Raw genomic sequence first — 15,287 nt, 5'->3', positions numbered from 1 at the left:
CAAGACCGGCACAGCTCACATGGACCAATCAGAACAGAGTAGAGCCGGTGCACATGCGCAGTGTGTCTTGAGCTTACCGTTGGCATGAAAGACCCGGATTTGCAAAATTTTACCTTGAGAACGTGTCGCTAAGCTAACAAACATTTAGACTCATCATCTGTAATCCTTAACATTATTCATTATTTTACCCTCCCGTAACGTAAGGTTGAACTCAGGTAAGGCCCTTTTCATATGACGTTAGCACTGCCAATCAGACAGCTAATAGGTTATATCATGGAAACTTCTTGCTAGCTTGTTCCCACGGAGACGTTACCTTAAGTTACGATGTCGGATGTTTTATATTAGCGGGGTCACGATGTGCAGGGCTAAATAATTATGTGTTTTGGTTTAGGCTGGTTCGTGCACATGTGTTTAAGGAAAACTACGAGTGAGTAGTGTGACTTGTGACCGTGGTGTTTGCTCATGTGAGGAGGTAAAACAGTCCTTGTTCATAACTGTTCATACATAATGTGTTGTCTACAGTTTAAATCTTCAGTGTTGTCACTGTTTCCCAGTCATTTTTCCAGCGGACTGTATGCACTGTCTGTTTTTCCTTCATCTGAATCATGAGTCCAATGTCAAGCCTCCTGACACTACTGCTCTGTATTCTTTATGAACAGACTTGACTTGTCCTCTGGTGTTGGCTGTTGTCCCTGTGTGGTGTCAGAAACACTCTTGTGTATTAACTGAATTTAATATATTTGTATTTTGCCCAAAAAGGTTGTGGGTTTGCACCCCGACCTTTCTATGTGGAGTCTGCATGTTCTCCCTGTGCTTGCATGGGTTTTCTCCAGGTACTCTGGTTTCCTCCCACAGTCCAAAAACATGTATGTCAGGTTGATTGGTGACTCTAAATTGCCCATAGGAGTGAGTGTGAGTGTGTGAGGTTGTTTGTCTCTATGTGGCCCTGTGATGGACTGGGGACCTGTCCAGGGTGGACCCCTGCCTTCCACCTGAAAGAGAGCTTTTTGATGTTGACTTCATTATTACTGTGGGGAGATTGTTTTTGTGGAGGATAAAAATATTGCAAGTGATGTAATTTGAGGGGTGTAACATCAGAAATCATCTGTCAGTTAGGGAGTTGTCACTGATGTACAATAGTGATTGTAAACTCTGTTTTGTGCAGATAAAGTCCCTGCGGTGTTCATGGGGGCTAGACTTTAGGGAAGTTAAATGACTAAGTGATGTGGTTCCATAGAATTCCTCAACTACTTACAACACTAGTTTATTTAGATCCACATGCTGGACCAAATTTACAATATTTGTTGAAGTAAGTGAATCATAGTTGATGTTTGTTTTGCGCAGCACAGTAGTTCCTGGTGGAACACTGATTCACTTCTCTATGCACTTTATTCACTGTGTAATATTGACATATGACACAACCCAGGACTGGAGTCCAGGTCATACTGGCACCAGTGTTAAATATACTGGCAAGTCAGATGCAGCACAGTTAGAAATGTACTGAGTGGGGGTGGGCTGGTATAACATAAGATTATAGATAAACAAAATACAGCTGGTTCTAGCTGATCCAAAGCAAACTTGAAGACTTGACAAATTGCTCTGTTTTATGTGTAAAAGAGAAAAAATGCACATCTACAACTTCGAGTCAACCAACAAGAGTCACCTGCAGGCTGGTCTCCCTCAGCAGCACTGTTTTGTCTGAAACACTTAGCACCAGCAAAATCAGAGTGAGATCATTTCTGCCTTCCACCAAAAGGATGTAATTATTCTATGTCTGTCTGAGCCTGTAATCCAAGGAGTATTTCTTCTATGGTGAACCTTGCAGAATGTAGTAGTTTTGAGTGAATAAACTGTCATTACAAAAAGAGCATGTTTACCAGGAATAGGTCAGTTCATGATGCCATGAGGGCAGTGTGGTTGTTCAGAGATTTAGGATTTTTTTTGGGGGGGGCATGATTAAGTTTGGCAAGCAAACTGATGCATGTGAAGCGCCTTTCATCAACCTGTGTGTCAGCAGGACATCAGTTCTACCATGCTATTAAAATGTAGGATAATTTATACTAGTTTAGCTTAAGCTGCGATGATCCGATATAATGGGTGTGAACTGTGGACACATGAGAGGACACATGACAGACGGGTCACTGACACACCCTGCAACAAGGCTGGTGGCCAGGTCCTTCAGTTTCACAAAGCGCCTTATGTTTCTAAATTATTTCCTGTGTGATTTGTGAGTACCCGTGAAGTAGGCATTTCTGGCCCAGCAGGTTAAAAGTCTAAAGTTTGAAGCCAAATGAGCATGTATCTCCTTGACTATGTATTTATATGTATAAGATTGGCATTTGAGATCATATAATATTTAACAATTTTAATTTTCTAAAATTTTTTCTCCACTTTCTTTTCTTTGTTTATAAACAAAGCTACAAAATTGGAGCAAAGTATCTTACGTCTAATATTTAGCAGACTGCCCCTAAATTGCACAATTTGTCAACAAGCATTTGACCAAATGACAAATAACACTGACTTGCCTGAAACCAAAATATTTTAACTGTGTCATTGGAAAAGGTCAGTCATTTCCTACAGCAGTAATATTCATCTCCTATGGAAAAGCTGAGTCATCTTGACATGTTTTTCGGGTTGTAATACACGCAAGCCAACAATCTCACATTCTGCTGGTAACAGAGAGTCAAATTCTAATATTAAATTCATTGTTGCTGCTAAAAAATTACCTTTAGCACATTTTCAACCAGAGCACTCTTTATGTGGAAACCTTGACTGTTGAGAAAGCTGCTCTGTATGCTGTCTCAGCTTGGCTTTTACTTCACAAATGTTCACATGGTCATGTGCTTTTGGTTGTTTTGCCAGACTCTGGGTTTTGTTTGTTCCAGAAGTACCAGTGTTATCGAGGTGGTATGCAAAGGATTAGAGGAAGGATGAATGTGGCTGAAGTGAAACTCTGTTGACTGTGGTCATGTCAAGGTTTTGTGTGCTAAGAACATTTAGTTGCTAAGTCATCATTGTGACTTGCATATTTTTATGCTTTTTAATACTAGGAGATGTGTTCTGTGGTCAAGTTTTATGTTTGATCATTTTTGATGGGAAATCTTGAAGGCATTTTGTTGCCAATCAAAGAAAGAGAACCAGTCTTTTTAAGCTTATTTATTGTTAGTTTTAGATAACACAGTGTTACTTATGTGAAAATTATTGTTTTCCCATCAACAGTCATGTCTTTGATGCTCATGGGGGATATATAACTGTGTTTTATTCAAGGGAGGCTGATATTCATCCCTCAAGTTCCCAGGGATCCCTCAGCCTGCCCTGATGAATGCTCAGCAAGAAGGAGACATTCTCGAAGGTAAGTGCTTAAAATAAAAGAAGCACGGCCATCACATCACACACTGTGTCCTCCAACATTAAACATGGATCGTTTAGTTATAGCTGCAGGACACGTCAGTGTCAGGTGGCGTGTCGACAAAACTGCTTTAAACAATTTGTAACTTAAGTACGTTTTATCTTGCAGCACTGCAGTTTATCTTTTGGAAAAATGATGTTAATTGTCTTCTAGCTCCTTTTATGAACTTTATTACTTCTTGTGAAATGCAGCATGATTCATTTAAGGGTTAAGGTCACTGCATAATTTTTCTGCTCAAGGTTGTCTTATTGACAACCTCAAGCACATGTTTGGCATGTGCTGTCTTTACTTCTCTATTTTAGCTTTACACTTTTGGAAGCACTAAATCAAATTGTCCAATGACGTCTAATGACACAAAAGGGGTTGAGTCATATAAAATCAGAGACATTGTGGACTTTGGGACCAGCAGTAAGTTGGAGATGAAGGGAGAAAAGAATGAAAAGTCCAAACTTTGTGAGTAGTACACAGTATTTAGAGGTATACTTTGAACAGTTCGTAGTTATACAGTTGTCAGAAATGTTAAACAATAATTGCAGGTGTTGGAATAATACTTGTGAGATTTGTTGTGTGTATTATATCTGTAGTCTTTTGAATGTAATCCTTTTGCCTTTATTGTGTTCTCATAAAACATGTTTGTGGAGTCACTGGGTTCAAGATTTGAAAAATGGAGTCTTAATTACAGGTTATAGCTGAGTAACTTACTGTAATTTTACATCTAAATCACTTAGATTGCAGGTTTGAAATAGAGGTTGAATTGTTTCAAGCTTATCAGTGTTTAAGATTGTTTGCACAATGATCTAAATTGCTTCCCTTTTATGTCTATGCACTTTCTTCAATAATGCTGCTGGACTCCAGGCAAATATTATTTGGCTCAAACGTTTTTCTGAAAGATTTGAATGTGTTTATTGGTTCTTCTTCCTTAGTCAACAATGAATGATTGAAAATTTGATGCTGGATTTGTTGAAAAGTGTTAAGTGATACAAATATTGCAAATGTATTTGTTTCGTAGCAAAGCAGATACCTACAAATTATTCATTGCTGACAGGATGTCCAAAGGTTTATGGAGCCAACAGTGCATATGCGTATTAACATGTCAATGCATTGTAGGTGCAGTAATACAATAAGGTCACTCAGATTATTTTGCATGCCCGTCTGGACTCTGATGTAGTAATTATGCCACGTCCCTAAATCTTGGAAATTAATTGGTGAGTGGTGAACATACAGTATGGAGTTTAAAACTACAAGATTGACCTCGAGAATTAAAAAAATAATTTATGTGTAATGTTTCTGAGATGTTGGAAGCATTTTTACCAACTGATGTGAAGACACGTGTTAGTCTTGTTCATCTCTCTTTGCTAATCAGGAGTTCCTCTTATTTATTTTCTGTGGATTTATTAGATGACTCCAGTCAGGACAATGGAGTCCAGACAAACCAGTACAGCTCCATCGCTCCTGCTGCCTCACCTGTGGCCCAGGAGGACCCTTTCACCACGTATTTTGAAGAGAAGGTGCCCATTCCCGAGAATGTAAACCAGGTACTCACAATGTCTGTTTGATGTTTTATAGGAATCATAAGTGAAACCTGTAATTTTGCCTCAGATGCATGGCTGAATTAATGAAAGGCCCCACTGGGCACAGGCCTAGTGAACTGAAGGGTCAGGGGACAGTATGGGTGTCTTGCCTTTTCAAAATAGTTTGAGTGGCCCTTTTACATATGTGCCTTTATCAAAAATAAAATGTTGTTGACCTTCTGTCCAGATATTCAGTTTCCGTAAACTCTGGGCCTTCACTGGACCAGGGTTTTTGATGAGCATTGCTTACCTGGATCCAGGGAACATTGAGTCTGACCTCCAGTCTGGAGCTGTAGCTGGCTTTAAGGTGATACACACTTACATGCATTTACATATTAATCTAGACAACAAAGCACATGTCTCTGGTAACATAGCCTTGCAGTATATTTAGCTAGGTTATGCATGTATATCTTATAAAGTGGACTATAATACTGTGTAACTCCTTTTTAAACTTTAGTTTCATTCCATATTGAGCAGTATATTTGTTATGTTCATTCAGATAGATATTTTTCATAAAGGAAAGGAAGGAAAGCATGCAACAGCTTGTGCTGATTTTGGCTTCCTTTCTCAGCTCCTATGGGTGCTCCTTGGATCCACCATCATTGGGCTGCTGTTGCAGAGGTTAGCCGCACGGCTCGGGGTTGTCACAGGGATGCACCTGGCTGAAGTCTGCAACCGCCAGTATCCCACTGTAAGTATTCCCCTCTCTCATCACATAACTTTCTTTTTCTTGTTGTACTTGAACTTTTTGGAAGGAGCTGTATTTGTGTTAGGTGTGAGTACCTGGTTTTTGATTTTATATTCTTGGATTTTGTTGAATTAGCTCTGTGGACTATAGGTATCCTGAAGTGAAAGATGGAATGATCTTTCTTAAGACAAGGTTATGCTCTGCTGATATAATTCTACTGATAAAGTCTCTTAAACTTTTGTTACATCTGTAATAATATATTTAGGTTCCCCGGGTTATCCTTTGGCTGATGATTGAACTGGCCATTATTGGCTCAGACATGCAGGAGGTGATTGGCTGTGCAATAGCTCTGAACCTTCTCTCTGTGGGCAGGTAATAGCTTTACTGCTTTTCCATGAAAAGTGCAGATAATTTACAGATGAACACAGCCTAAACATCTGTAATGGTGAAAAATGTTTGAACATATATTTTCCTGTTTCTTCTCCAGGATCCCACTGTGGGGAGGAGTTCTCATCACCATCACAGACACTTTTGTGTTCCTCTTTCTTGACAAATATGGTATGTGATATTCCTCTATAGAAACATCCAATGGCTACCAGGTGATTGAAAAGGAGCACATGCCCTTGTAAATGTTTTATCTCTTTGTAGGCCTGAGGAAACTTGAAGCTTTCTTTGGCTTTCTTATCACTGTAATGGCTGTGAGCTTTGGTTACGAGGTAAGGCTCCATTACATTTAATTTAAGTGTTGGTTTACACATATTTTTGTGCAGAACCGTTTGTGGTAGCTTGACCTGTGTGACCATTTTGTTTTTCTGAAGTATGTGCTGGTAAATCCAAACCAAGGGGGGGTACTGAAGGGGATGTTTGTGCCCTACTGTGCTGGCTGTGGGTCCCAGCAGCTGGAGCAGGCAGTGGGAATCGTAGGCGCTGTTATCATGCCACACAACATCTATCTGCACTCAGCGCTGGTCAAGGTTAGAAACATATCACATTCAGATTAATAAGTAGCATAAGGGAAAGTCAAAAGTAAGTTTTCTAAAACTGTACTAATGAGCTCTTGGAGGCACTGTTGAACAAAAATGAAACTTGTTAATTTTATGCGTTTGATGAAAGTTGAGTATTATTCTCTTTATTCCCTCATGTGCCAGTCCCGAGAAGTTGATCGCAAAAATAAAAAGGACGTTAAAGAGGCCAACAAGTACTTCTTCATCGAGTCAGCAATCGCTCTCTTCATTTCTTTTCTTATCAACGTCTTTGTTGTAGCTGTCTTTGCTCAGGCCTTCTATAATAAAACCAATATGGACGTGGTGAGTATACTACTGAAATACTTGGTTTCTGATTAGTACTGTCAGCACATATTCATTGCTGACAGTGTATGTTTGTTGTCACTGTATGTTTTTTACTGGTTGCAGAACGCTGAGTGCAACGCAACCGGCAGCCCTCACACAGATCTCTTCCCTCTCAATAACGACACACTTCAGGTGGACATCTACAAAGGGGTATGTCTACTCAACAATAAATCCCCATTATCAGATATAGGGACCAGACTCCAGCAATTTGTTTTACTTATCCAAAATCATTGGATTATAATTATGCTAGAAGATTTGAAGTATGGGGTTATGTGCTGTGACCTGTCAGTGGTCTGAAAGAAAAAAAAAGGATGAGGAAGAGGAAGCTGTCGCAGAGTAAAACATGCAACAAAAAGTCAGTGTCAGTCAAACACTTCATGTACACACCCTCAGGCCCAAGAAGAGCTTTAATCACATCAGTTGGAAACAACTTTGGGAGTGGATCAAGGGTTTGGAAGGTCTTTAATGAGCCCACTGCCCCAGAATATCAATACACAAAACTTAAATTTATTGTCTTTTCTTTCTTCTACTTCTTAGTGATCAAAGAACCAGCCTTACTTTATTAAATAATCACCTCTTTGTCCATTGTGGAAAATAGATAGTTGGATAATAAGATGATGAATCCTCTGTTCGTTCAGGGCATAGTCCTGGGCTGTTTCTTTGGCCCTGCAGCCCTCTACATCTGGGCCATAGGGATCCTGGCAGCTGGACAGAGCTCCACCATGACAGGCACTTACTCTGGACAGTTTGTCATGGAGGTAAGGATAGCCATTGGTTAGAAATGTACCTGTGGTTTTATTACATTTTATTTTGGACTCAAGCGTGTCAGCAGATGAGCATAGCACATGCCTGTGCTTTCCTTTTTTTTTGTTAAGGGTTTCCTGAACCTACGGTGGTCCCGTTTTGCGCGGGTGCTGCTGACCCGATCCATTGCCATCACGCCAACACTGTTGGTAGCCATTTTCCAGGATGTCCGCCATCTGACAGGGATGAATGACTTTCTCAATGTGCTTCAAAGCATGCAGGTTAGTTATTGAGAAAGTTGGCAAAAGATCTTAGACATTAGCCCACACTTACACAATCATATCGTTTTACTGTTCCTGTGGTGTAGTACGCAATCCTGTAAAATTTTCAGTATCGCTTCTCTTTCCATCCAACAGCTTCCGTTTGCTTTGATCCCCATTCTGACCTTCACCAGTCTGACATCCATCATGAATGACTTTGCAAATGGATTGTAAGTTAAAGTTATAAATATGTAGGATCTTTGTCTTAATTTCTCATATTATATTGCTGGGACTATGTATTGTATTGAGACAGAATAATTACTTACAGACTATGACCACAGTATTGGCCTATCCTCACATTTAACACAAAATAACTAGCATGTGTCAGACAGAAAGAAAAACAATGAAGTCCTCAATGCTGCTGCTTCTGCTACCACTGGAGGATATCTCAAAATCTATGTGACAGACAGAACTGTGGCCAGAGAACTATTGATTTAATTTTAGTCTTTTTTGCCAGATGTTATGGTGTGTGGTTATACACAGACTAATGAAATGCAGCTTGTCTGCTTGAGGTCAGTTATTTAACTGTACAGATGTTTCCTTTTTTATTTATTGCACTGCATAATAAGCAGTCACATTGTGATTAGACAAGAATGAAATTGTGTAACATGAACTAGGAGTTGAAATTGAAAGTGCGGAACATGATTTGCAATATCCTGGAGTATTTACAGTATGTCAATTTGAGAAAAAACATTATTTCTCAATGGTCTGTCTGCCTGTTTTATTTAGGGTGTGGAAGATTTCCGGGGGCATCGTCATCCTGATGGTTTGTGCAATCAACATGTACTTTGTGGTGGTTTATGTGACGTCACTGAACAGTGTGCTGTACTACGTTCTCGCTGGATTCATCTCCGTAGCCTATCTGTGCTTTATACTCTACTTGGTAAGTTAGACTAGTGCAATCAAAGATAAAGATATGTATTGTCAAGCATGCAGTGTATGTAAACTGCATTAACCTGACTTGTCACTCTTTTCCTGTCATCTGCAGGTATGGCACTGTCTGATTGCCTTGGGAGTTTCCTGCCTGGACTTTGGCAGCAGGGTAAGAAACCAACCTGCTGTGCTCATAGAGGAGCAGTCAGAGTACGACTCCTAAAGCTCAACAGGACAGTAACCACCAGCATTCCTCTTTCTTCTTGGAGAATCTGAGCCATGTGCACTACTAGGACTTTTCAAGATCATGTAGGAGCTGCAGATGTTCACTGTGTGTAGGGCTGGGTATCAGAATTTGGTGCTTTTTAGGTATCCAAGAAAATGTGACACAGGCACAGCTTGTTTCATGCCGACGTCCAGTGCTTGAGTTGCACATCATTTGACATATTAATACTAAAATCCTCAAAGATAAGTGCTTTACCTTTTCTTGTAAAGTGACAAACTGTGACATGAGTGGTGTACACCACTCCCCTGGTAATTCACCTAATTGTCATCATCACTAGTTTTTATGTTATTGTTTTATGTTAGCAGCTGAGCTTGTGTTTCCTTGCTGTCTTTGGGAGGGCACATTCCCAGCAGTTTTTAAATGCATCATGAGGAGGGTGATAGGGGGATAGAGATTATAAGTTAAAGGTTTTATATGGATGTTCCAGTGATTTTAGATTTCAACTAACAAGAAAACATGTTGGTTAATGTAAATTATATTATCTACCACAACATCTGGAGCCATAGTTCTCATGTTCACAAAAACATGTCAGTGTGACTGGGGAAATCACTTCCTGCTCCATATGTGTCCTTAGTACAGTTTCATGTAGCTACCTACCTAAAGTACTGGTATTTATAGTTTCCAGAATCACTAATATTAGCTGTATCTTTTAAATTCCATCAGTCTACCTCAGTACACGCTACCATCTGGAATCTCTGGAGGAGGAGGTTTTAGATTTCATTAGATCACACTTTATACCCTGGCAGAGAAATTCAAATCCAGAAATCTCCAAATGATATCCAGCCCTAATTGTGTTAAGCTTTTAGGTACAGGGTTTTGATAATCAAGCGAGTTAGCTATATTTATAAGTTCTCTCATGTGGTGTCCCTATATGTCTCTTAGTTCCGCACAAGTCCAGAGTGGACGTATGATAATGTGATAATGGGTTTTTTTGTTTTGTTTTGTTTTTTTAAATATAAGCCTTGGATTTTAAAATGACATTTGACTAAAACTGGTTTAAATGGATGTGTATTATTGTCTGACAAACGGTTCCACAGGGAATCACTGTAGTGGTGTTTTCATGTTCTCCTGCCTCTGTGGGTTTTACTCTCCAGTTTCTTCCCACAGTCCAAAGACATGCAGTTTGGGGTTAATTGGTGACTCTAAAATGCCCGTTGTTGTGAGTGTGAGTGTTTGTCTGTATGTGTCAGCCCTGTAATAGACTAGTGATCTGTCACAGGTGTACTGCACTTCTCAATCAATGTCAGCTGGGATTGGCTGCAGCCCCCCTGTGACCCTGGATGTACCAGGATAAGTGGTAGATGATGGCTGGAATCTGTTTTAGAGAGTTTGACAGATAATAATTAATACGGTTAAATTGCACCTTTGATCTTTATTTGAATGTTTGTACAGCCTGACCCACGCTGCTCAATTTCAACAAGTAAAGCTTTATATGACTGCAGCATCAGCCTCAGAGCTTTGAGTGCTATGAGTGCCACATAATAAGGATGGCAGTGACTTGGGTTTTTCAACGCATTGAAATGAGTTTGTTAAAATGAGAGAAATTGAAATAAGTTTTTAGCAAAGTGCAGGAGTTTTTTTTAATTGCATCTTGACAGTGAGAGTCTAAAAAATGTGTGTGAAAAATTTTTTTGTTACACCAGAAACTGACCTTTGTACTCAGCAGTCATTTAGAGCTTAAATAATGAAAAGGATGTTTGAAATGTATTGTAAGCATATGTTATACATCTGATTATAAATTTTGAAGAAAAGAAAATCACTGCAGCATATTTTATACTGGTAGGCATAAAGAACTGAAAATAGCTTTTATGTTTGCTATCAATCGTTGTCAGAACAAGTACAAGAAAACTCATTTGTTTATGTGTGTATAACCAAGAGTAATGTTTGGCTCTTCAGGCTTTATAATCCTACAGCAGACAGCACCCTGAAAAAGCAGTCATTTTGTGAATTACAGTCTAAAAATGCAGCACCCTGAAAAAGCAGTCATTTTGTGAATTACAGTCTAAAAATGCAGCAGCTCGAAATAAAATTCAGTCAGGTCAGACTTTTTCAAATGTAAAAACTCTTTAACGGTCATTCTGGTGCATTGTATACTGTATGCAAATTAGGCTACAGTGTCCAGCACTCTACACTTACGACTTTACAGCTGTGTTTCTGTCATTGGCTTTGGCTATAATTCATTTACAGCAGCCACATGATGGAAAGGCACAACCATTTGGCAGTGAAAATATTTGTTCTTATTGCCTTATTTTATTCTCTTTTCCCAACATTATAAGTTTATTTGTTGTCATATTTCTGTTTCTCTTTGACAATGAAACTATTTTAGATGTTTTTAGATATTGAAATGAAACTTACACATAACTTTTTTTAACCAGAGCATAGAGAATTGAAATTTGTTCAGGAAACTAGTCATTCATAATTATATTTTAATATCAACTGTTAAACACCTTGTTGTCCCTCACACTCAGTAGCTCACAGCTGAGACAAAAGCCATGGCTGTTCTTTCCAAACATAGCCTAGCATCAGTTATGTAATGTGTCTGAACACAGGGTAACATGAGCAGTGGCAGTTTGACGTGGAAATTATTCCCTAAATTTCCCAAGAGGCTGCATAGCGAACATTTAAATCTCAAATGCAGGTCAGGAACGTTTTGATAAAAATCGCATCGTAAAGCAGTTTTACTTTAACTGTAACATTAAATGGCTTCTTAAACCAGTCTGACTTTAATTATGATGATTTAGTACATGCCTGCTGTTTACATTGCACTTTCAGCCTCTGGCATAGCATAAGTACAAAACATGTTCTGTGAAAAATAATTTACTAACTTTAGTATAATGTACTATATACTGTAGGCTAAGCACCTGAGTGAGCAATATCCAAGTAGCATGTATATATTAACCAATAAGAGCAGATGGTCATATTGTGATAGGTAAAACATAGAGGCTCAGTCTAATGAGGGCCACCTAGTTAGTGTTACAGAGATCGGTTTCTGCTTTTCTGTGGCTCAGAGTTCTCAAAGATTTTCATAGTTTCTGAAGATTTTCATAAAGATGAGAGAAATGTAATATGACATTTTTTAGATTGCATTGTTTAATCTTGATACAGTCATATGAATACGTCTCTGGCAAAAAATACACATCCATTTCAATGTAGTACTGTCCACATTGTCCTTATTACTCACTGTTGCTCTTTGGGCTTGAAAGAATAAGTGTCTTACCTTTGCTACTGGATGAAGTACACCATGTGTCCAAAATAAATGGGAAAACAGTGGATATATTGATATGGACATTTTTTGGTGTCTTGTGTCTGAATCTGTAAAAAAAAAAAAAAAAAAAAAAGACTCGTGATGTATGTGCCTTATAAAATAAAAAAACTGTTGGATTACTAATGGGTCGAAGGGGAAAAAAAGCTATTTTTACCTTAGAGTAGATGGTAGCGCTGTATATAGTACAAATACTTTTTTTCCAGGATTTTTAAGAAATAAATGAGGAAAATTGAATTTGGAAAGTAGCACTTTGACCCGAGGTGAGCACCTTTAATTAATCCATAATTAGAAACAATCAAATTCAAATTGTGACCCGAACTGATCAGATGCAGTTACCTCTGATCAAAGCGCTGATTATGTCTTTCTTAACATTAATTTGATTGTATTTTGCACATCCTATCCAAAATTACTTGACAGTCTAAAATGAGCTGTTGTTTTCACAAGATACAATAAGGATAATGCGTGTAATTAGCAGGTAGTTGTCTGGGTTTTTCTGTCATCGTATACACCATTAATTGTTGATACATTACACCTGAAATGATTTATGGAAAACACTGAATAAGTTGTGGACACAACAAAAATCATGGCCAAATCAAATGTTTCTTTTTTATACTAGGGGTTGTACTTATGAATGAAAAAATAATGCTGTTATAATACAAAGTTGATTTGTGTCATGACTTTGTCAGCTGTAGATAGAGTACTGCCATTGAAAACAACTTTTTTTTCTCTGTCTTATAGATGCAAGTGGGCCTGTCTCGTCACACAGACATTTACTTACTGAACGACATGGACGGTGCATAGACGGCCAGTATGTGTTTCTCTCTTCCTCTCAATGCCAAGCAGGTTTTAAAGTGTCCTTGTAGTCTTCCTACAGATGAATAGATAATCCTGTTCAATCAAATGTTGCAGCAACACAGACAAACAACTTGTTGCAGACTTGTTCACAAATAATGCTTATGCAACTAGACCCTCATGTCAGACCCTAATGACACATGATGTTTAATCTGTCCCACTTTTAGTGGAACCAGGTTGACTATAATTTATAATGCAACCTGCTGCTGCTACTTGAAAAGGTCATCAGGTGTGTGGTGCATGTGGTTCTTCAAAACTTACCAATGAGTACTTAAAAGTGGTATCAGTTTGGATGGACTCATTTTTCAACTAATGTGGATTTTTTTATGGAAGAGTTTTTTAAATCTCATTCTGGCCTGGTGATGGAGACAGACAAATTTACCTACTGTTGTGGGGAGCTTTACTGATTAAATGTGGCTTAGATTTTTTTCAGGCTGAAATTTGAAAAAAAAAAAAAAAACCCAAAAAACTAGGTCTTAAGAGGGGTTAAGAATTTTTCTGCCTTTGGTGGAACCAAGCAGCTGCCTTTACTATATGACAGTTTTATGTCAATCTCTTTGTGTTACATTTTTTAAGAATATTTTCAAATACATTTGCCATTGAAACCATCTCTTGGAGATGTACACCTTTGTAGCTCCAAATCTTTTTAAAACCCATCATAATAATTTACATGTTTATTATTAAATTAAAGAAGACACTAGGTCTCTGGTGGTAATATCTAAAAGACTGAAGCAGCAGATACAAACTTTAAAACTACATGATAATACATATGCGTGTGTTTTTTTAGTACATGTATTGTATATATTCCTATTCAATACATTCATGAAATTTAAAGGTGCCACAGAATATTGACTGGTTAGGTCTCCCACAGTGTTGCTGGCAAGTGTATTATGGTTTGGTATCTTAGATTTTTCTTTTTAGTTTTTTGTTAAGCCTAGGTCCGTTTGTTTTAAGATTTGTTTATTTCTGTATGGTTTATAACTTTCATATACGCTCTTTTGACTTGTATGTGGTTTAAGTGAATTGTTAGTTTGATTTAAGATATTTTCTTTTTGTTTAGCTTCAGCCTTTCACCAAGCTATAGCAGCAAAGCCAAATTTATACAGATACAATGCATACAAAAGCATATTTTATTGCATTTAGTTTATGAAATGAATGAAGATAAAGGCAGGTGATTTCACTGTGAAATATAGCTACGTTCACATTAAAGCTTATAATTAAATAAAATTTGTCCAGCAGGCCGGGTGACCGTAGCATAAGAAAAGCAGTGTGAGGAGCTGTACCATGAGTAGAAACACTGGACATATTTTATATCTCAGGATTCCTCATGTCCTGGCAAATAATGTCTTTGGTAATTTGACTGGTTCACCAGGAGTGGTGGAGCAGTTTGTAATTGTACACAACATAAACACTTTAGAGTGTTTCGAATGTGGGAGACAGGTCTTGCTAATGCAGCTAATATGAGAAATGTCTCTAATTGAGACGCTTTAATATTTGATGCTAAAAAAACAGTGTTACATAGAGAAATAAACAAGTAAAAACAGTCCAGAGAAGACATATAAAAGTGTACACTGCTGTTTTGGGCTGTTTAATAAATCAAACCTTGTACTTTATTGAATTTACTTAATATTGAATTGCATTGTGTTCTACTGAGCAGGCGACCATTGTGCCTTATGTAAAGGAACGCTAACACACCGCTGAGTCAAAAACGAGTACATACTAAGAAACTCTAATAGTTGTAGGTTGAACAACAAAATTATAGTTCATTCATTAAACTAAGTGCATATTTGTATAATCCCAGTGAAAAGATAATTTTCTATACTATTGTGCCCTGCCTGCCTGTGCAGGTTGACTTTGGCATTTTTTTAAGGACTATAATATATTTTCTGATTTTTTTGTTTTTTGTTTTATTTACTTTTCATTATGTTTG

The 15,287-nt window shown here is 38.0% G+C and overlaps 1 protein-coding gene across 2 annotated transcripts; it reads left to right on the top strand.

Annotated features, from left to right (window-relative positions):
• Nucleotides 1-67: 67 nt before the first annotated feature.
• LOC113130482 (natural resistance-associated macrophage protein 2-like) lies at nt 68-13,536 on the top strand. Of its 2 annotated transcripts, XM_026307168.2 has the most exons (17): nt 68-215; nt 3,268-3,352; nt 4,808-4,944; nt 5,168-5,287; nt 5,552-5,671; nt 5,934-6,040; nt 6,156-6,226; nt 6,317-6,384; nt 6,487-6,642; nt 6,817-6,975; nt 7,081-7,167; nt 7,656-7,775; nt 7,893-8,042; nt 8,178-8,251; nt 8,811-8,964; nt 9,070-9,123; nt 13,244-13,536. In XM_026307168.2, exons 2-17 carry the CDS (start codon nt 3,319-3,321, stop codon nt 13,304-13,306), a joined length of 1,674 nt encoding a protein of 557 aa, XP_026162953.1. In that variant the 5' UTR covers nt 68-215; nt 3,268-3,318; the 3' UTR covers nt 13,307-13,536. The 2 variants fall into 2 exon arrangements, with proteins under 2 accessions (XP_026162953.1, XP_026162952.1); XM_026307167.2 differs by lacking the exons at nt 68-215; nt 3,268-3,352 and adding an exon at nt 3,733-3,862.
• The last annotated feature ends 1,751 nt before the right edge of the window (nt 13,537-15,287 follow it).

This window comes from Mastacembelus armatus, chromosome 5, assembly GCF_900324485.2.
Source record: "Mastacembelus armatus chromosome 5, fMasArm1.2, whole genome shotgun sequence".
Taxonomy (NCBI): domain Eukaryota; kingdom Metazoa; phylum Chordata; class Actinopteri; order Synbranchiformes; family Mastacembelidae; genus Mastacembelus; species Mastacembelus armatus.
The sequence above is the reverse complement of the archived record's forward strand: the minus strand, read 5'-3'. Positions and strand labels throughout refer to the sequence as shown.